The sequence below is a fragment of the Oryzias latipes genome, chromosome 12, assembly GCF_002234675.1.
Source record: "Oryzias latipes chromosome 12, ASM223467v1".
NCBI lineage: Eukaryota > Metazoa > Chordata > Actinopteri > Beloniformes > Adrianichthyidae > Oryzias > Oryzias latipes.
This window is the reverse complement of record NC_019870.2, coordinates 14,722,751-14,744,917: the sequence shown is the minus strand read 5'-3', so window position 1 is coordinate 14,744,917 and position 22,167 is coordinate 14,722,751. Positions and strand designations below refer to the sequence as shown.

At 37.0% G+C, this 22,167-nt stretch overlaps 1 protein-coding gene across 1 annotated transcript in view; it reads right to left on the bottom strand.

Annotated features, from left to right (window-relative positions):
• Positions 1-849: 849 nt before the first annotated feature.
• gnaz (G protein subunit alpha z) overlaps positions 850-22,167 on the bottom strand; it is a 32,096-nt gene continuing 10,778 nt past the window's right edge. Inside the window, exons 2-3 of the mRNA XM_023960697.1 lie at positions 13,564-14,846; positions 850-2,831 (exon numbers count right to left, since the gene is read on the bottom strand). Coding sequence (XP_023816465.1) covers positions 2,487-2,831; positions 13,564-14,286 — 1,068 coding nt within the window. The 5' untranslated portion in view covers positions 14,287-14,846 and the 3' untranslated portion in view covers positions 850-2,486. The remainder of the gene's footprint in view (positions 2,832-13,563; positions 14,847-22,167) is intronic.

Below are 22,167 nucleotides of genomic sequence, written 5' to 3'. Positions count from 1 at the left end.
ATTTGTTTTTTAAAAATAGTTATTTATCATAATGTTGACTTCTTATAGTGTTTATTTTAAACAGTTATAAACTAAAAAAAAGATAAAGTTATCTGTGCGTTTTCATCTTAATCCATCTAGAGTAGAGTTTTATAGCATTTAACGTAAATTGCAAGTTTTTCTACTCTTCCTTTATTTTTAGTTTTTTCCTTTTTCAGAGCCCACTTAATTTCTCTGTTGTTTTCTTAGCAGACCATGACCACATGATGGTCACAAGACATGATTACAGCTAAAGCTCTGCATGATCAGAAGTGAGTAGTGATTTTTCATTCATGTTTACCCTCAAATACATCTTGTTTGAATAGAATTTTTTTTTAAAAACTTCCCCTCGATGACCTTTTTACAGAAAAGTGACACTAATTTTTTGGGGGGGTTAAGACATTTTACTCTAAAAACACAATAGATGATCTTGTGAGATTTAACTCTCAGATAAGTTAATCGTGGATTCCGACAGGCACGTTAGCAAAGTTGTTGGGTCAGACGGAGTTTATACTCTAATTAGAGTGGAATCTGTAACCTGTCATCTCATCACACAGAGGCCAAGTTCATTCAGGAGTAATTTAATTGCATACTTCATGCTCATATTTTTTTCGCTCCAGCGGCTCCATTGTACGAAAAGAACAAGCCGTGTTTTCTCTCAGGATTCTGGACTCTGAAGATGGAGGTGCAGTTCCGGGCAGGACCTCCTCTTCCAGGTTTCAGATCATTTGATGCATAATTAAAGGAGAGTATGTAGCATCCCAGCCGTGATGCTCCCCAACCCAAACACATTTAAAGCACTGGTGACAAAAACAAATTCACTACACCATAAAAAATTTGCATAAGTTGTTTTATTCTTAGTTATTCTCCTTTTTATACTTCTTATCTCAAGGGATTTTTTTTCTTTAGTTGAAGTCGACATCCTTTAAAGTCAAGCCTGAAGCCCTTGGCTGAATAGTTCTCTGAACTGAAAAGAAAGGGGAAGAGGAGGAGTGGAAAGGGATCTTCCTCCTCTAGCTCTTCCTCTGTCTCACCAACATTAACCCCAACTCAACCTTTATTTTCATTTGTTTGAACAAAGAGTGTACCTTACAGCATATTTACACATCATACTGACTGACAGTTGAACAATTTCCACTTAGATAATGCAAGGAAGATTGAATTTTGCAGGATTTCATCTTCTTCCAAAGTCCTAGTTTTCCTTTGATCCGCCTTTTTTTTTTACCCCCACTCCTGCTAACTTTCAGTTGCGCTTACGGTAATCAGCACTTAGCAACATCTGTGTCGTCATCATAACATTATCGCCGTCATAATCATATAGATATATCTCTTTTTCAATAGATTACTCTCTGACAACTGTACAATCGTACACAGTGTTTGACTTTTATATATATTTTGGGAATATATTACTTCAAACTTAGGAAAAGAGAAACATAACCCCAAAAGAAAATATATATTGGTATCCCAAAGTAACAAAATCATGCATGTTCTCCATAAAAACTGAAACCGAAAAAGAACTTAATGGATGACATCTGGTTTTATTTACAAACTAATCTTGGCACTGTTTTTGTCGTCTCTTGCTGGAAACTGGAATGCTCATAATAACTTTTTTTTTTAACTCTGCCGAGTGATACATACTCCTGGTATCATAAGTCAGTGACCTGCTACAAAAAGCAGACATGAGAGACACAATATTCGGTTCCAAATGCAAAAAGAGAAGAGAAACAAACAACATTGGATGGTTGAGCGCAGGAAAGAATGGATAAGGTGTGTAGAAAACATATTTTACTCCAACTCTAAACAATGGCAGTTTTTCATCAGGTCTACTGACTTTTCCCCCCCCAGAAACTAAAGCTGTCATTGATCTTCATCAGGTCAACTCCCTGGTTCCTGTAGTTTGATTGTTAATCCAGATTAAGACGGTTAGAATTTCTTTTTTTTTTTCTTTTTGTCAAAATTAAAGCATCTTACATTGACCCAGACAACAACAACAACAAAAAATAAACCATACATTTAAAAAAGCTGCCAGTACAAGTCTGATTAAAAGTACCAAGCTTGACTGGCAGGAAGGGGTAGATGTCTTCCAGTGTCGCCTTGTTTAAAAGACGGATCCAGAGATTGTGTGAGCAAACGAAAAGGATGCGTTTATGTTAGGGTGTCTCTGCATATATTCAGTGCAAACACATAGGGTAAAAAGCCCATCTTGACCATGGCCTCTCAGCTCTTTTGTTTCATCTGGAACTGTTAAATCTACAGTATCCTTCGTTCCTGACTGTCTTACTTCTTCATTTCCTCTCCAATTTTCTCTTGCACCTCTTCAAGCGATAAACCGCCAAGCAGAGTGACTTTGTTTTTTCAGCCTGTTGCAGATCTTATTTTTTTTTTTTCCTTTTTTTTCAGCCAACTGCTGTCAAGCTGCCTGCTTTATCCTGGCCCACCCTTCCCCACCACCATCCCAGAGTCAGGTCCTAGCACAACCCAATGTACTTGAGATTGTTCTGGATGATCACGTCCGTGACAGCGTCGAACACAAACTGGATGTTGCTGGTGTCAGTGGCACATGTGAAGTGCGAGTAGATCTCCTTGGTCTCCTTGTTGCGGTTGAGGTCCTCAAACTGCCGTTGCACATAGACAGCTGCCTCCTCGTAGGTGTTCTGACCTTTGTAATCAGGGAAGCACACTGTCAGAGGAATGCGTTTAATCTTCTCTGCCAGCAAGTCCTTCTTGTTAAGGAAGAGGATGAGCGACGTGTTGGTGAACCAGTTGTTGTTGCAAATGGAGTCAAACAGACGCAGGCTCTCCGCCATACGGCTCTGTGGGCACAAAAATAACATTTCTGAGCAACATACAGGAACAACATCATGAGGAAAATGTCTTCTCTGCATCATTGAATCTTATTTACTTGGTAAAAGTTGTGTTTTTAGCATTAAAATTGAAATATCAAAACCTGCTTCTTTTTTTTTTGTTCACCGTACATCCGTCCTGTGCTTCTGTTGTGTCAAAACATGTAATACTACAGAAAATCAACATCAGTTTTTGAACAATTAGATATTCCTTTTCCTACCATTTACAGTCTGAAAAACACATTCCAAACTACAAGACCATTGTTCTACTTTCAGAAAGATTTCTCTCACAAAACAAACAATTTCAAGGCGGTTTAACCCTAACGCCGTCAACATAGATTGTGCAACCCCTAACAAAAGAAAAATGAATTGCAATATACTGCAAAATATGTCATCTATATAAAGAAATATATTTAAATACATCAGCAACTCACTCATTTAGTTTGAAATATTTTGAAATATATGGATGAACAACATATTTCTTTTTATTAATTCATGTGTATTTAAGTTTCATTAGTGTGCAAAACCATTTTGCTTTACAAGTGCTTGTATGTTGGAATAATGTTTGTTTGTTTGTTTGGCAGGAACCCCAAATCAGATTTTGCAACCTACATTTCCTATTATAAAGAGATAGATTGACCACATATAGTTATGTGATGATGTACATAACTAAAACATTGTTGACTGTAATACTAAATAATTATTTACAGCACCAAAAAAAAGAAAACATTTCTTTGTAACGTATTTAACATCACATGATTCTGCCTGGGTATACTGTGCTTTATGTTAATATATATTATATGTTATATATTAATACATGTATAATGCCTCTTTCAATATGTGACCAATGTTATGTGATCTTGCGGGATATAATATAATAGATTACATAATATACCAGTCAATATATTGTAGGACATTTAATTGTTAATCACAATATATTGAATAGCATAATATCATATATATATATATATATATATATATATATATATATATATATATATATATATATATATATATATATATATATATATATATATATATATATATATATATATATATATATATGAAAATGGCAATAATTGCAGTGTTTTAATTTACAAAAAAAATATGACTTCCATGTAAGGAATATATTGTCAATTCATTGTTTTTAATATATTGAGAAATATAGTTTCATAAGAGACTTGATTTCACAATTGAAAGCAACATTTCAGATATTAGTTAGCAGTAAAATGCGAATGACAATGCAAAAATAGTCAAAGGGTGGAACTTCTTTGTAAGATTATGAGAAAAAATAAATAAATGAAATAACAGACAAGCATATCTAAGGTATATAGTGTTTTTGGCAGTAATCCACCATCCGCCTTTAAAAAAAAACTACAGGTGCAGCATTTGTGCCTTCAACCCACAGTCAAGCGTGGTTATGTGGCACTTATACTGAATTATCCTGAAAGAAGTGGCTATCCTGGATAAAACTACATTCTCCAGATCACTTTATCTTGGTTTTTATTGTTCAAAAAATAAAAGGAAATAAACATCAAAAACATAAGTGTGTTAGTTTGCTTTTATGTAAATGTAGATCTTTTTTAACTGGGACATAGTGGCTGGATGACTCAGTTGATAAAATGCAGGACTGGCACATGGGAAATCAGGGTTTAATTCCCAGGGGGCGAAATGAGCTTCATCCAGTGTGGGTACTTGGGCAAGACCTGTCATGCTGCTGAACTAGCATGTGGCAACATGGGGGTCAACCTTTGGGTCCCCCTGTGCCAGTCCCCAGCCCAGGTAAAATTCAGTGTTGTATCAGAGAGGGCATCCGGCCTAAAACTCTCTGCCAAACCATCTGAGCGGATCACTAAAAGCTGATTCTCTGTGGTGGACCCCTTATGGTAAACAACAAGACTATTTAACAGGGAAGTCAATCGGAAATTCTGCAACCTAAAATATGGAGGACAATGCAACTGATTTGATACATAAAAGTTGAAAATATGTCATATGATGTCTCCATGCTGACTTTGAGACATGGGTATACTTGGTCTTTTTGCAAAAGGCTTCTGCAGGTTTATTTGGCCAAACACTTGATATACACACTGTAGACCTTTTTTTCAATCCAATACTAGTTTATTAAATTGGTGGTATGACATTGCTTACTTTCATTATACTTTAATGAGCTAAAGATTTCAAGTAAAAAAGAATACTTAATTTTAATGAATGTCAGTTTGACCCCATTAACAAGAAATACATACACAGATTACTATAACAAAGCATTTAAATTTAAATGTTTTCCACATCTAAGAGGCAGAGTATTAGTCTATGCTGGTCTCTTTAGAATAGTGTGTTTTTGTGTGGGTGCTACATGAGTATCCTCGCAGTCCGTGCTCATGTGATGTTGAATGTATAAGAAAAAAACAAAGAAAAATAAAGTTGATCTGTTTGTGGCAGCTGGCTGGCATGTGGCGACTGGCCAGTAGCTTGTGACTGGGAGGCTGTCATATGGAGGGCTGCTGTTTAAAAGGTTACAGAAAAAAACCATGATGCTCAGAGCAAATCACAAGATCTGCAGTGCACAAAAAAATGATTAAATAAAATAAAACACCACTGGAAGGGACGGGAAGGGATGAGGATGCTGCATATTTTGGTAAGTGTAGTAATGAGGGTTGGATCCTGAATAAAAGGCTAGTTTTGAAAAAAAAAAGAAGGCTAAACCTGGCAAACCATCAAATTTAAGCCTATAAATGATCTAAATAAACAGTTTAAATAGAGTAATTTGAAAGCTGCTTTTTTGCCCTAAAACCTTTTTCTAAAGCAATTTTCTTTATCTATACATCCTTTTGTGTGTTTTTTTTTCCGCTCACATGATGTTAACCTCTCAGCCTTGAAAACATAGGCTCTCTTTTCTGTACAGTTTTGGCATGAGTCCCCAAAGGGTTAAGACCAGCCTCTAACCATTCCCTGCAGTGCAAGTCCTGTCAGGCTGTTTGACTCCATTTCTCCCCTTTCCCAACATATCAACACAGACGCGCAGCTGCTTTGAGAGCATGGCAGGAGACAGCCAGCTGAGCACTGGGACTCTGCGTGCTCTTCAACTGCCCACTTTAACACTTGTAGATTTTACGGCGATGAATGAATGGGGGGGGGGGGGGGGGGGGTCACCAGAAGCTCCCAGGAACCCCCTGGAGAAATATAGCATGCAGACCCCCCCTTTTTGTGTGCAGATGCACAGATAAACGCACACATAAGACCACCACCCTCTACCCATGCACACCTCTTCCTGTCAGAACACTCAAGGCGCAGGCTTTAATTAAGCTTTAGTATTAATGAGCAGGTTCATGACGGTGTCATTGCTTTGTTTCCATACATATAAGCAATTTAAGTATGCAGCCACATCTGCCACTGTTCGTTGAGGTTTAAGTAAGAGTCTTGCAGCTCTGCAAGAGGATGAATTGTGGTTTTTTTTTCATGCCAGCGTGACTTTCTTTTTTTTAAACATAACTGAGATTTACATTATTCAGGTTGCTCCCTCTGTTTTCTCTGCCTTTTGAATTACTAATGTTGCTGTGGTGGGCAACTGCACTGCAGGGTACAGAGCTAATAACAAATAAACATAGACACATTGCATTAATGCAGACTATTTCCGTATAGAAGGAATTTGAACCAAATAGGGTTTTTTAAGTGTTAAAGGAGAATAAATAGCTCATCTTTTTGCATTCTTGATAGTGCAGGGTTAGAATGCATGAGGCAAAATAATTTAAGATGGGTATCGAGTTGGCACCATGTGAATTACCCCAATACTGGTGTGTAAGAATAAGTAGTATGGAAAGAATAAGTAGTTCTTAATAGATTTTGAAGGAAGCATGTTTTCACCAAGTTATTTTATACTGCTTGAACATTGTGTTCCTTTTGTGCTTTTTTTGCTCACTGGTTTAAAATGTAAACCTTTAAAGAGTCAAGTTTTTTAGAAATAAAAATCTATTCTCATAAAAATTATAAAGTTTTGTAATTTTTGATAAAAACATTTCTTAAAACCGAAATAAGTACAGATCATGAATTTATCATAAATTTTAGATATCAGCATAAAAAAATAATGTTACCCAGCCCTAAATATGACATCAAACTAAATATCGGTTAATCTTTATATAAGCTCACATTCTTCCAAAAAAAGCAGGATTTTTATCATAGGTGCCTATTTTAAAGATTAATTAGTTTTCTTCCTTTTTGGTCTACTTTCTTCTGATCTTTTCTGTGTGAGCAGCAAAGTGGGGGGTGTCATAGTGAACTAAAGATGTTCTCTTTCTCCAAATTCAAAAAGGCGTGGTCTGATGTTGAAACTTACACCTGTACAAGACCTTACAAGACCTGTACAGGACCTTAAATAAATGTTCTAAAAAAAACATCAAAAATAAAAAAGCTATTAAAAGAAAAAGGATATCCAGATGATATTCTTTGCAGCTTCACAGCTTTTTTTTCACATTTTAGATTGAGCATTTCGACCTTTCTTGTTCCATTATCCCCATACACCATTATGCAATTCTGTCTCAGCACATGATATTATTGACTTTGATAATCCAACAGCCAGTTCAGAGGCTGTGGAGCTGAGAAAAATTTTGATTTTATGTCAGACTGCAGTGAGATGTGTCTGAATCACTCTGGATTTCAGAGAAAAGCTAATTTTGATGTTAGGCAAATGTGAACAGAAAATGTGGATTTTCTGTCAGGTGTCACATTGTATGTTGTGATTATTGTATGTTGAGGGGAAAACAGACCAACTGATGTAAAACAAAAATTGGAATGACTCACAGGTTTACATCCATATGATAAAACCAACAAATCAGATATGCAGTCGTTTCAGTCAGTGCTAAGGCTTACCAAACCAAGCTTAAATACCAGCAAACCCCACTGCACAGTCCTGCATCTTACAGAATTCTCTGTTCAGCATCAGCCGTTACATATAAACTATATAGGATTTACACAAACACACACATTGACGCATCCAGAGGCAGACAATGGCACAAGCGCTCACGTGCATTCTCCTCAACAACCCTCTTTTTTTCTTCCCTCATCCTCATCCTTCCCTCCCTAGTCACAGTTCACTGTCAACAGTGCAGGATTAGGAGCATTTGACTGGCCTGTTGCTTAGCAACAGTAACCACAGCAACCGATTAATTATGAAGACAGGGATGGGACAGGGAGAATGCATCAGGGAATGGGTTGATGGGTAAATGTACTGTAATTATTACTCTGTTATTTTTTTGTTTTGTTTTGTTTGTTTTTTTTTGTCTGGTGTGAGTTTGTGCATCAGAACTGAACCGGTGTCGCCCTGGCCATTTTAAGCTGGTGCACTCGTGCCTGAAGCTTTAAAGATGTATCACTGACATGATCACCAGAGACAACCAGTAGTTTCCGGAGGAATAGAAATGTTTGCCTTTTAAAGAAAAGCTGGTGTTGAAACAACAACTAAAACCTCTTCACGCTTCATCAACACTTTTCAGTCATCATCAACCTGAGCTGCACTTCCACACTCAAAATCCATCTAAATGTTTCCATTGGGTAAAAGTTTGGTCTTTTCAGACACATTAGCTTCCAAGAACTCACAGTTTACAGATTCACTGCACCTGAAACTTCAGTTAAGGTATGGATGAGTCAGAGCAGCACTTCTGCAGAAATCGATGAGTCACTTCTAATCTGGAATGTTGAAGATGAAAGTTGAGTCAGTTAAGGCTTTAGATAGTTTCACTCTAACAATTATTTCACTTGTCATGCTAAAATCATTATAAATGAATCATAGAATATAAAAGTGGTACTTTCTGTACTAACATATTCATACATTGAAGGTTTAATTGCTTTAATAAGTTACAGGTCAAGCTTTGCAATTTGTAATATAATTTATACATTTATATTGACAATCTTTAAATGCTGTTTTAATAGTATTTTTTTTATAATTTTTTTAATAATTAAGCTACTAGGATATTATTTGAAATTATTACATCTCACAACTATACATTTTTATGTTTTAATCTTTCCTACATTTCTCCTTTTTTTGGAAATTCTGGTTACAGTATAAATTGAGTAGTCTTTATTTATTATATTATTAATAATAATTATATATTTTCCGAATTTATTTGTTTATTTGGAAAAGACTGATTCATGTTTAAGATTACACCTGAAATGTTCACCAGGATGTGCTTGGAATCCAAGATAGAAGATAAAAATAAAAGTTGTAGAATCTTGAAAGTTTGTTTATGTCACAAATCTGTGACTTAAACAAGGCTTCTGCTGCATTTTAAAAAAGGTGAACCAGTCTTAATTTTAGTGCTTATGCAATGCGTACAAAGATTATGTAATGACGGTGCTTAGGTCTTGCCCAATAGTTGTTTGACAAAGTACTGCTATGCATTATAAGTCAAAAAAGAAAAGGATTATTATAAGAACATTTTTTGTTGTGGTGTTCTTATAATTTTATTTAAAACGTATAACTGTAACTATATGTAATAAAAAGTTACTGTATGTGATATGTTATACAAAATAGTTTAAAATATCTACATTTGTCATTAAGATTACCATTTACATTACCTTCTACTGTAAGTATTTTCCCCACCTAATTTTTATCATCCTAAAATCTACTGTGAAAACTTTTTTCTGTCACTTTTACATGTTAAAGGTTAGCTGAGAATAGTTAACAAAAAAAAAAAACTCTCCCTTAAAGTCAAGATGCAGTTTTTTTGTCTTTCAAAAATCAGCTGATTTAACCTTAACCCTCTTAATTTTTGAAAAAGGTCAACATAAACAGTGTCGTTTTCTCAGAAATAAGAGCAGCTGACTTAAAATGTTAGGCAGCTTGAAGACAGATTTTGTGCAGTAGATTTTTATCACACAGATGTCGTCTTTTACTCATGAGCTGCTCAGCCTTAGCTTGAACGCTGGTGAGATTTCACAAAGATTGCCTGACCTGCACCAGTCTGCAATATTCTAATCAGACACAAGATAAATGTTTTTGGACGAATGGAGGAAGAAGGAAGAGCACTAGAACGACATGCCAAACAAAAAAGAAAAATCTTTGTTTCGTGTCAATAACTGTCTGAAAAAATAACCATCACTAACAGAAAAACCTTAAAATGTAGAAATCTTAATAGAAATGTTATGATCACTGGAAAAAAGTAAGTTAAACATTTTAAAGACATTTGGGTGATGCTCCTGTCCATCTATAGATAGAGGCTTCAAGTTATCCACCCCATCCCTGCTATGTGGTGATTTAGGAGTTTGCATGAGCTCACATGGATGGTAGAAAAGAAAATATTGAAATGAATAAATAAAAAATACTGAGGGCCAGCTTAGACTTCAGACTCCACCCACCAATTTGCTACTCTTCATCAACAGTAGGAACAAATTTGCCTGCTGTGTGTTCTCAGATTTAGGGGATGAGTCGCTGATTAGTTTATTATGTACCGCTCACTTCAAATTAGAAATGTGTTATGGCACAGGGATAATGAAAGTTGTTAAATGACTTTGATCAGAATTCAGAGGATCTTTTTACCAGGGGTGATCATAAAAATCCAACGACTCTGAAATGCTCTTCTGCTTTCTTCTGCTCTTAGTAAACAGTTGTTGATGCACATCACATTCAGCTAAAGGTGCAAATGGGGGTAATTGGAAAAGGAATGTTTTCTGACGGTTTACTATTAAGAAATTGGGAAGAAAAAAAGAAAAAAAAACTTCTTTGGGCTTTAAATTACTTAAAGACCCACTCAGAGGAAATTTGTTTTTTATGTTTTTAACATGTTCTTGTGGCATTTTTCCCTTGATGGAAAAAATGTTACTTCTGATATTTCCTTTTTCAAATCATTGTGAATCAGGGGCAGATAAAAAAAATGCAGTTTGAAAGGAGCTTATTTGTGATGTAAAATAATCTGGGCAAGCCTCAAGCTCTCTATTTCAAGCGGTGGCTTGGGGAAGGGGGGGCAAGGTTGCTCTGTGCCAACTGTCCTTCACCCCACAGCTCAGAGGCTTCAAATGTAGTCCTTCCGCTCTGCAGAAACTATGTCCTAGAAAACTACAGGGATTTTTTTTTGGGGGGGGGGGGGGGGGGGGGGGTTGGCTAAGAACAGCATTATCACAATTAAAAGACCACTGAGAACACTTTGAAAATAGTTCAAAAGATGATCGAAGTGGATCTTTAAAACTGGAATAGTTAACTGAATCATTAAACAAAGAAATAGATGGAAATCCACCATTCAAGGGACCTTGAGAAGGGAAAGGAAGGAGGTATGGATCTATTTTTAAAAGAATGGGCAGCTTTTTGTCCTTATGAACTATTTTTTTCCTCCTGTTTTAGAAAAATAGATTTTTTTTTTGTTTCTATCCAGTGCCTGAACAATCTGATAATTCTCACAGGCACAGTCTTGCACTTTGAGTCTGTGAACTCAATTAACACCACACTGCATTTCTCCACCTAGTTTATTTTTAACCTATAAAACTAATTGATTTCATGTTCTAACCTGGCACAGTGCACACCCTTGCTTTAGGGCAGGCACCGCATGAATTATGAGGACAGTTCACTTGCAGTGATGACAAAGTTTCCTCTGTGCTCAAGCTATTTCTAGGGTTGACTGTAGGACTCTAAGGTGAATCTGGATACTGGAGCCTTATCAGCACAGAATTGTGATCATACCATCGAAGTGCAGCTGAATCCAGACCAAGAATTTTCTTGTTGATCTTTCATTATCACAGAAAAAGATAAACAAGCAATAACTATCCAACCATTCCTAAACATTTAGATAAAGGAAAAGATACACCGACCTGAAAGTTTTCGGGATTGCACAGTGCCTTTGTGACTTGTTTCCATAGACTTCAGGTTAAAACAAATTCTTACCATATAAGACTACATCCATCCACAGAACTATGAATGAAGACCTTACATTCAGATAAGGCCTTTAAACTGTTTGAAAACTCCAAACTGAACAAACTCAATAGATTGCACAGAAATTGCTGAAGATGTTCTTCGGGTAAAATTTTAATCTCTTTTCTTTAAGGTTTAACCAATTGAAATATTCGCTTTTTCCTCTATTTGGTAATATAAATAATTTACATTTTTGGCATAACCAAAGCTCGGATTAATGTTTTCCAGATATTTTGCTATGCACCTGTACATGTACTTATTATATAACACATAATTATGTTTTATTTATACCATCATTACCGTCATTGTACACTAAAGGAACGTGTGTTTCTTACACAAATGCTGAAATGGATCATTACTATCAAAGCTATAGATACAAAAACAACACTGTTGTAACAAATTCCAAATCAAATGACCTTCATAATAGATATTTTATACACCAAAGTCTTTGTAAATGTTGTTATTTTTCTAATTTCCTGAAGTGCTCCAATATGTGACTTTCTCAGTAACTCAAGTATTGAATTGAATTATGGGTAAAATGAAACTTTAAAACTAGATTCAGTTGCAATATTACTAACTGCTGAAAACCACATTACTGATGCTTTTGCAAACCTATTGACCTCAGAGTTGCATTTGAGAAAAAGATTGTAAAACCTTACTAACACATAGTTTGCACAGCAAACCTGTTTCAACACAACAGGCCAGACAGAATACAGCCAAAACATATGAAATAAAACACAGCAACCACACTAAACGTTTAATCACAGCTGGCATGAGCAGCCTTGTGTTGCAGTGTGCCACTCTTTATGACTGATAACACAGGTAAATACCAATGAAGTGCTGTTCTTTCAGTTCTGATATACTGTATAATTTACTACTCTTGTTTTCAGTCTTTTTACAAATAAAGCTCAAGTTTCAGGATATTTAGGATTTGTTTTGTTTTTTTAGTACGTATCATTTATTCCTTTGAATTCAGACTGCCATCATGTAAGAACTAACAGAAAAACACCAAGCCCTTACCTTAACTAAAATGCCAAAGACTTCACCAGAATAAGTTAGGTAAAAACCCAAAACATGTCATGAAATAAACTTCACATTCTTATAAAAGCAAAATACTTCTATATTTCTCAGTCCCGGCATCTTAATCAGAAATTCAGCTGTTAAAACATTCCTTTGTTCCCCTATGTCCCATATTGGAGCTTTTAATTTTCTTTTTGAGAGCAATTTTACCTAACAATAACAACTGCGTTTGGAGGCAAAATGAGGAACAAAAAAACCAAACAAACAGAAGAAGTAAGAGATGAAATCTTTTTGCTTTCCACTGCACAACAGCACGCTTCTTTGTGTTGTACAAGGGGATCTACAGAGAGGAAATGACACAGCAGAACAAGCCTGTCTTCTATGTGCTTCTGGGAACTATTAGTTCACTTGTACCTAATATGACTTACCGGGTTAATCTGAACTTCTGTTCAAAGTTTCTTCAAATTAGGAAAAACAACAAACCACATTCCAATTACGTGTAATTTGGTCAGCTATTTAAATTAAGTGCACTGATAAAATCTTACTAGACGGTAACTGAAATTTAACTAACTGCACATGATGGATAAATACATTTTAACTCCTTAATTTTAGGGTGCAACAAAATGCTGCTCTGTGTCCTGTTACTGGTTAGATGAATATCTGCTTTGAGTGAACCTTTAACTGTGTTCTTCTTTAAGCCTCAGTGACATGGACATTAGTATTTGTGTCACCATGAATGCTTTTTTTTTTTTTAAATGAAAGGAGACCCTTTTGAAATGGGATTTTTCTTACCGTCTGGTTGTCCTCATACAGTTTGAGGTCATAGCCACTTAGCTCAACACAGAAAATGATTGCAGTCACGCCCTCGAAACAATGAATCCACTTCTTTCTCTCTGAACGCTGTCCACCCACGTCCACCATTTTGAAGGTGAGCTCCTTGAAGGTGAATTTGTTCTCCACAATGCCTGTCGTCATGTCACGAGAGCGCAGGATGTCCTCTACGGTGGGGATATACTCAAGTGCAGAGATGCGGTCCAGGTCGTTCAGGTAGTAGGCGGTATTGTCCTCTAAGTGGTACTCATTGGAACGCTGAAAGCACTCCTGGACCCCTGCGTCCGCCCACAGACGTTTCATCACCCCCTGCAGCTCTGGGGTGATCTCCCCTTTGCTCTCGGCCGGCCCTGTGAGGGCGAAGAGCTGCACGGCATCGTAGGCGCGGTCAGGGTTGTGAAAGTCAATCTTAAGGGTGGTGAGGGCACGGATGATGCGGGTCAGAGAGTCGATGGCATTGTACAGGATGAGAGGCTTGTACTCCTTGCAGGCATCCAAGTTGAAGCCTCCACTATGGATGATTTTCATCTGCTTGACGATGGTGCTCTTGCCAGAGTTGCTGGTGCCCAGCAACAACAGCTTGATCTCCCGCCGCTGCCGCTGACTCTCTGAGCGCAGATGGCGGTCGATTCGCCGAGAGCGCCGTGCTGCTTCCTTCTCCTCCGAGCTCTGACGGCATCCCATGGTCCTCCACCACGTGGTGAGCACAAAGGAATTCGTACTGCTGCTGGATGGGAAAGCAAATAATAATGAAGCGGTGAGTGATGAAGCTGGAGAGGGACTGCACGTTTTCAGGAGGAGAGATCGACACTGGATAGCGGAGCCACCACACGGAGGAGTGACTCAGGAGAATTTCATTCTTTTTTTTCCCGGGCAGTCTGTGAGTTCTGTGTGGGCAGAACCCAGACTTGTGGGATGCCCACACAGTGCCTGGCACTGAGGTTGCACAGCCTTGTGAAACCAGTGGAGCTGAGGTTCATAGCAGGGGCTCCCCCTGAGGACAAAAACTGGTGGAAGATTGAGAAAAGTTCAGTTTGTGTCAACAAAGAAAGTGCTCGGGTTTGATGCATGCGAATAACAAATCCCATTCACTCTCCTCCCACATGGCTCTTGTGGTGCGTTGCCCTTGTTTGGCTCCTGCAACCATCCACCTCAGTTCGATATTTGGCCTGTTTTCCTTGATCCTCCTGATAAAATCGTTTCTGCTTCTTCTCTTGTGAGATATCTCCCCGGCAACTGAAGGCCTGCCAACACAAAAGAGAGAGGGGGGACTTAAAAAACAGATTTAAAACAGGCACAGGCAGTTTCAACATTTTTATCCTCATCAGTAACCTATAGGCCTAGAATAGTACCGTACTCTATGATAAGGAATATTATTTTGAAAGTTAAAGACAAGTTCCAGGTTTGTCTTACATCTTTGTGTGTTCAGCTTATGGGCAAGCATGTTGAATGTGAAAAGCTCATTTTAATGTTTCATCACTGTTAAGTTACAATGCAACCAGAAAGATGTGTACAAACATTTAAAGACCCACCCCAATGAAAAATGTGTTTTTGGTGTTTTTAACATGCTCTTGTGGCATTTTTCTCATGATGGAGAACATACCTAAAGAAAAATTAGGTTTAAAATTGCATTTCTTCATATTTATTTATTGAAATTTTTGTGAATCAGGTGCAGACAAAAAAATGCCATCAGAAAAAGCTTGTAGCAGCAATGTGGGTGCTACAATCGGCGGGCTACAAGCCCCCTGCTCTGCTTCATTTTGAAATATCCGCTTGGAGTCAAATAGATGCGTGCAAGTCTTTGTTTTCCTCGTCTGAGCTGGCATCTGGCTCAAAACTGTACTGGTGGATAGCGCAAACATTGTCATTATTGTTACACAGGTAGTGTTAAGTTGGGTGTTTGAAAGGATGTAAGCTAGAGGGCGTATTCTGTGTGAACAGTCCCACCCACAACTCAGAGGCGTATTTCTGATGAAGTACCACTGGGCAAAAACGATGTCCTGGGAAACGACACTGATTTTTTGATTTTGGCTAAAAATAGCATAATCAAAATTAAAAGACCACTGGGAATAGTTTGAAAATAGATCAAAGCGATGATTGGAGTAGGATTTTAAGCATTCAAATTCATACATCCCATTTACACATTTTTTAAATAGTCTTTTTAAAAATTGCATTATTTGTCCAGATAAAAGGCTGTTATTTTCATGGTAATGCATCCTAAATTGGCTTTCATATGTCCTGCAGCGACGAGAAACACCAGATACATGATGAGCATCTCCACACCAAGGAATTAAGCAGCCCCTCCCCCAACTATATTGCTGAAGGAAGAGTACTCATCCATAAAATGGCAATCGAGCATTATGGGAGCAAATGGGCAAACAAATGGGCTACTAAGTGTTCTTTGAAGTAGGGGTTCTGAATACAAAGATAACTGTTATTTTGTTTTAAATAGGAATGAGGGTGGCTTTTCTCTCTAAACCCACTGAAAACACTCTGATGTATTATGTTGGCCTTTTTGGAATGATATGGAAAAAAACTGTTGTAATCATTTTTTGGTAGGTTTGATGATTCTTTTTTGTTTTTTTGGGTGGCACCTTAAGACTACATCAGTTATAAATTGGTGCATCGTAAAGTCAAATATAGAGAAAATAATCAATAGGGATAAAATTTGCACAATTACACTTGTTTTTTTACTGCTCAATTTTGCAGATTTTAAAGAGAGTGGGTCAAAAAGGTATTCGTCAGTCACAGATTCTGCAACAGCTCCAAATTAAAACGATAAGAGAAACTTGCAATGTTCATCAAAGATACACTTTCACTGTGGGAGACAGACTGTAAGAAAAAATCCAGAAAATCACATCATAATTTTTAAAGAACTTATTTGTATAATGAACATTTTTAGCACCTAAAAGCATTGACCTATTTCTTCTTCTTTAAGATTTTTTTTATCCTCCATTTGTGTATTCATGAAACCTGTTTGAACTGGTTCTATGCATAAAAGACACATGTCAAACAGTGAGACTGCAACCTCTCCACCATGACCAACAAATGTCATGGCCCCAGGACACCAGGTGTCAACGATTGTTCACCTGAACCAGGCAAGGATGAACTAATCTACAATAAACAAGAATATTGGTGAGAAAATTCACCGTTGGAGCAATTATTAGAAAACAGAAGAAACACAAATTGACCTATGGCTCCATGCAAGAACACTATACCCACTGTGAAGTATGGGGGTGGAAACATTATGCTTTGGGACTACTTTTAAGAAGACAGGATGACTAATCTATATCAGGGAAAGGATAAAAGGGGCATGGTATGGTTAGATTTTGGGCAAAAACCTTCTTTATCCACCATGTATTGAGGCTGAAACATGGCTAGCCATGTTTCAAAAAGGGTTTTCTGTGCATGTTTCTTTTTTTACCTGAAATATGCAATATGGACAGGCGAATGATACAGTCCAAAAGGGTTTGAGTCCCTGAAAGGAAAAATGTCAGTTTACAAGCTAACAACTGTTGAGACTGTTAGACAAGCAAGAGCTCTGGCTTTGTGACAGCCATGTTTTACATTTCATTTTGAAGTGCTGTGCTTAGATTATATAATATTTTAAAACTTCATCCTTAAACATTGTAACTAATGACAAAACTGTTGAAATGTAACCGTCAAATCCTATGGTACCTGTTTTAAGGAGAGGTCGAGGTCTAGAAATGTTTTTTCCTGACTATGATAAAAACTATGATTAAAACATGGATTTCATTATAAATCAAACTAATGTGACATGTCTCACGAATCACACATATTCATACAGACAAGAAAAAAAACATAGAAAGACTTAATAATTTCTAAGATCAATTTAAAACATAAATTTTGTATAAAACATTTTGTTTTGTATGAATTATTATAGAATAAAATCTGTAGACCCTTGCAGAATTTAAAAATATGATACAGGCAAAAGACTCTTTTAATGAATACTAGAAAGTACATAATCTCAGGTGTGACCAAAAGGTCCTCATGGAGTTGTCTTACATAAAGTTGTTTTGACATAACAATGCATGTCTGTTTGCCAAAGGTACTGTGGATATGTGAAACACACCAGCAGTGGATACGAGAAGAAGAAGGTGTCATCTTTCCACACCTGTAGGAGTCATTTTAACTCTAAACCTCTAACTTTAGAGATTTAATTACAGGAGACATTATATCACATATATAACTTTCCTTTTATCTGGGTACACTTTGTCAACAGTCGTGATAACTTTGCTGTTTTGGTTTTGCTCAGACTCAGCATTAAAGCCGCTTATAGGTGCAGGTGCATCAAGTAATGCAATGATTAAAATCAAAGGAAATGTTCTTTGAAAAACACCAACAAACTGGGTGTGTGGTTTTTTTAAGTAATGATAATATCTTCACGTTAACAGAATTCGCAAAGTTCCCTTTAAACTGTGCAGTATGATGTATGAACATCACTGTGTGAATAACAGTTAACTCATCATTCATCGTGCCAGGAAACCTTTGAATATGCCTTAATAATTGGCAGCACACATATCTGACGTGTTCAAGTGGAATTTTCCAAACATTGGAAATGTCACGTTAGATGCTCTTTCACACACTATCACTGCAAAGTAGTTACTGCTAATAATCACTGGTTATGGCCCCTACTAGATGATTGTGTTCAAACTGTTACTGGTAATTTCTGTCCAAAGGTTACAAAAAACACAAACGGAGACTGAAGAGAGAAAATAGGTCAAAATCATCTTCATGAACTCTAAACTATTAATTTGGAAAAGGTGGAAAATAAAACCTCAAATATATGAAACATTTTAAAATTTAGGCTGCATAAATAATAATAGAGAAAAGCAAGGAAAATCTTTTTCCAATGGGATAGATAAAACCCTTAGTAGTTTTTTACCTGCACACTCCAACCCAAACATTTTTATCCCACTAGTATTGTGTGCACCCTATATCTTCAGGTGTATTCTCCTAACTTTCTCCATCTACAGCACATGTGGACGATTGAAACCACACATTTAACACCGCCACAATACACTTAAACAACTTAGTGTGGCAGTAACACAGTTTTAAATCCACTTTTTACCGCTACTAGCATTTTCTCTCTTACATGTTTTTTTTTAATAAACTTGGAACTTTAAAACAATAACATAACTCTAAGCTATAACATTTTTTATATTATTATGTGAATGTTTGTGCATATCTATCTATCTTTATCTATCTATCTATGTTGATTATTTCTATGATGTATTGTGATTTTAATGCACTTTTCTGTTTTGTGAAGCACCTTGAATTACTTTGTGTACGAATTGTGCTATACAAATAAACTTGCCTTGCCTTGCCTTGCCTTGCCTATCTATCTATCTATCTATCTATCTATCTATCTATCTATCTATCTATCTATCTATCTATCTATCTATCTATCTATCTATCTATCTATCTATCTATCTATCTATCTATCTATCTATCTATCTATCTATCTATCTATCTATCTATCTATCTATCTATCAATGCCTAATGCCTCAGTCACAATTGCCCATACGGGTGGATACGGGCTGTCTGCGGGTGAAAAATGGGAACCTTTACAGTGAATTGAATGCATGTGGCCCACAGGAAATATCAAGGTCTTAGTTTACCCCTGGAGTTAAAATGCTCATGCAATTTTTACTACCGGCATGCTGTGGGCCACAGGTCATAGTGAACATTTAAACAACACAAGGAAGTGAGGGCAAAGTAGGTGAGACGCAGGCACGTCATACAGATTTTTCATTTTTTCAACTCCTCAAATCCGGCACACTGCACAGGGAGCTCATCAGTGCTGTTAAAGTGATAAGTGCACGCTCACTGTACGCAACCTGATAGTAAGAAATTAGGCTATTAGACAATCACAGCATAGTTTGTGTTGGCATCCTACAAGCATTCTATGGGCACCTACATGTTCCCACACATTTTGTGCGTGTGGCATTTACACATGGTCAGTAAGGACCCGGTGTAGGCACCTTACAAACAACTAGAGTGCAGCATTAGAGCATCTTACAACAGTATCACCCATACAACATAAGTGTGTGACACTTATATTTGCCTTACAGACACTTCACAATACTCTTATAACACGCTTGACAATGGTACCTTCCAGTTTCATGACATCCCTTAAGGTAGCTGCACAAGCATCAAGACACACCTGCACTCCTCTTAAGATGAACCCCCTCATGTCAACAAACCTCCATGCACCTGAACAACTGAAAAACCCATAGCACCCATATCGATGCATTCTTTCAAAAATACCATGGCTGCCCAAACCAGTTAATTCACATCAATCATGGTGATGCGAAACATCCAACAGCCATATGTGACGTCATTGCATTGTGTTGTTTCCAAAATATGCAGAACCTGTATTGCCGCACGTTTTAAACTTTACTTTTTGATTGTTAATCACTTGTGGACGTCAGCTGACATCAGTACTCTTTCAATTCAGCACACTATAAAGGGTCAAACTTGTGTAAAAAGACAGCAAATTTATTATTCAGAAAACTGGCAAAATTATATGGTTTCTCTGTGAGGAAGATAAAGTACTTGTTTGATATTAAAAGAATCAAATCTAATCTGCATCATGGTGGCAATATTACCAAAATTAGTTAAAATTCCCAAATTCAAAACAGATCTTTCAGTGGGACTGCATGTAAAAAGATGCAATGGAAAGGTAATTTCTTCATTTTAATTGAACGATTCTCAGTCTTTGAACTGCATGGACGTTACAAAGATTTTTGATTATATTATGTTTGCAGCCTGCTGTAAATTAAAGCATATGTAAAGTTTTTCATCCAATTACATTAGCTAAACCTCTCATTATTTTTCCCCCCTTACACTACAGTGTGCAAAGTGATGAATAAAGCCATGGGGGGCATGCAAGGGGGCCAGCCTTTTAATTCATCGAGAGAGCTTAGGTCTTATAGCCATCATGACACTGCTCTGTCACTTCATGAGCCACTGCAGCACAAAACCCGTCAGCTCCAACTGGTCTGTCTCTCAGGTGCTCACAAATATTCTCATTAATTTTCTGTAGCTGCAAATAACAAGACCTTAAATCAGAGTACATGCAGGCACGGTGTGCTTCTGTTTTGCAACCACGCCCACTCTCACGTTGCTGCTGTTTAGTCCACAGATTAATATTAAGGTCAATCACATCTGATTGAGTGGTGATTTCAATCCATTAGAGGAGAAGTATTATCACTGAAACACAACATTTAATAAAACAGGTGTCGAGCTAGTTTGGACATTATTTACATAAATTAATACAGAAAAATCTCACACTCATTTGTTCACCATAGCCAAGCAGAGTTAAAACCTAAAGATTTTTCTTTCTTTTTAACACTTGAGAAGACACATTAAAAATTGTGATTTACCATAATTTTTAACTTTAATATGCAAAAAGTTTCAACAAATGTATTTCAGTGCAAGCGTGTGTCCACTAGAAAATGTAAAATAAAATGAAGACTAGAAACACGTTCTGAAATGATGGTAGCAAGACATTTTACCTCCTTCTTTTAAGCTATGTACATATCACCCTCAGCAACGCGCTTATGAATGACCACTTTCAATGAAAAGTCTTTGTGAACGTGTATTTAGGGATTCCGTGTTCAAAACTTTGGCTTCGCCACGCAAGTTTCCACGATCGCTTTCGGGCTCTAAGTACAAAACCCACAACCATTGAATATGTGTTGAAAGTTAAACCAAGCAGCAGTCAACTTTGACCAATCAGGGGCTTGGGTTTGACATTGCCCTCAGCATTTATGGAAGTGCCGCTGTTTGAAAATTAATCATGCAGGACAAATTAATAATTGTGGTTTGTGCCAGGCTAGAATTCTATGACACCAAGTCTTTTAAATGTCAGAATAAAGCTGTAAAATAAAAAGCCTGGAGCAAGATTCACGAGATTTGGACCTCTTCCAACTGTAGGTGGCGGACATGTGCTAGTAAACAGAAGCAAAGAAAACAGAAGAAGAAGATGCTGCTCCCTGCTTGTCCAGTGTGAACAGTGAACTCCATGGACTAAACGCACATTCAAGAATGCATGTTTAGCCTTTGTGCTATCTTAGATGACCCCACCCTTACATTGACGTGTTATTCCTACCATGACAAAGGTGGATAAAGTTGGAAAGATTTCATGTAATCTATGGACACCAGTGAGGATCACAAATCATTGAAGAAAAAAGGTTCAACGCACTGTCTTGTGGGGTCTAGATGACACTACTCCCAGTGCCTAGGATAGCACAAGGGTTAAGAATGTACATTTGGTGCGTTCTTGAATGCATGACAAATGCTCGATATATCGTAGCTTTAGACTTCAAATATTGGGTAGAGGTGCTAATGTCCCACTCTAACTATATTTTTATCCATTGTAAAAGTTTTCCCAGTGGTCTTTTAATTATTATTATGCTGTTTTTATTCTAAATCAAAAAGCCTGTGTTGTTTTCTAGGACATAGACCTATTTTCTGCAGTGTCAGGAATTCATCAGAAAACTCTTTTCTGAGTTGTGGTCAGGACTATTGGCACAGAAG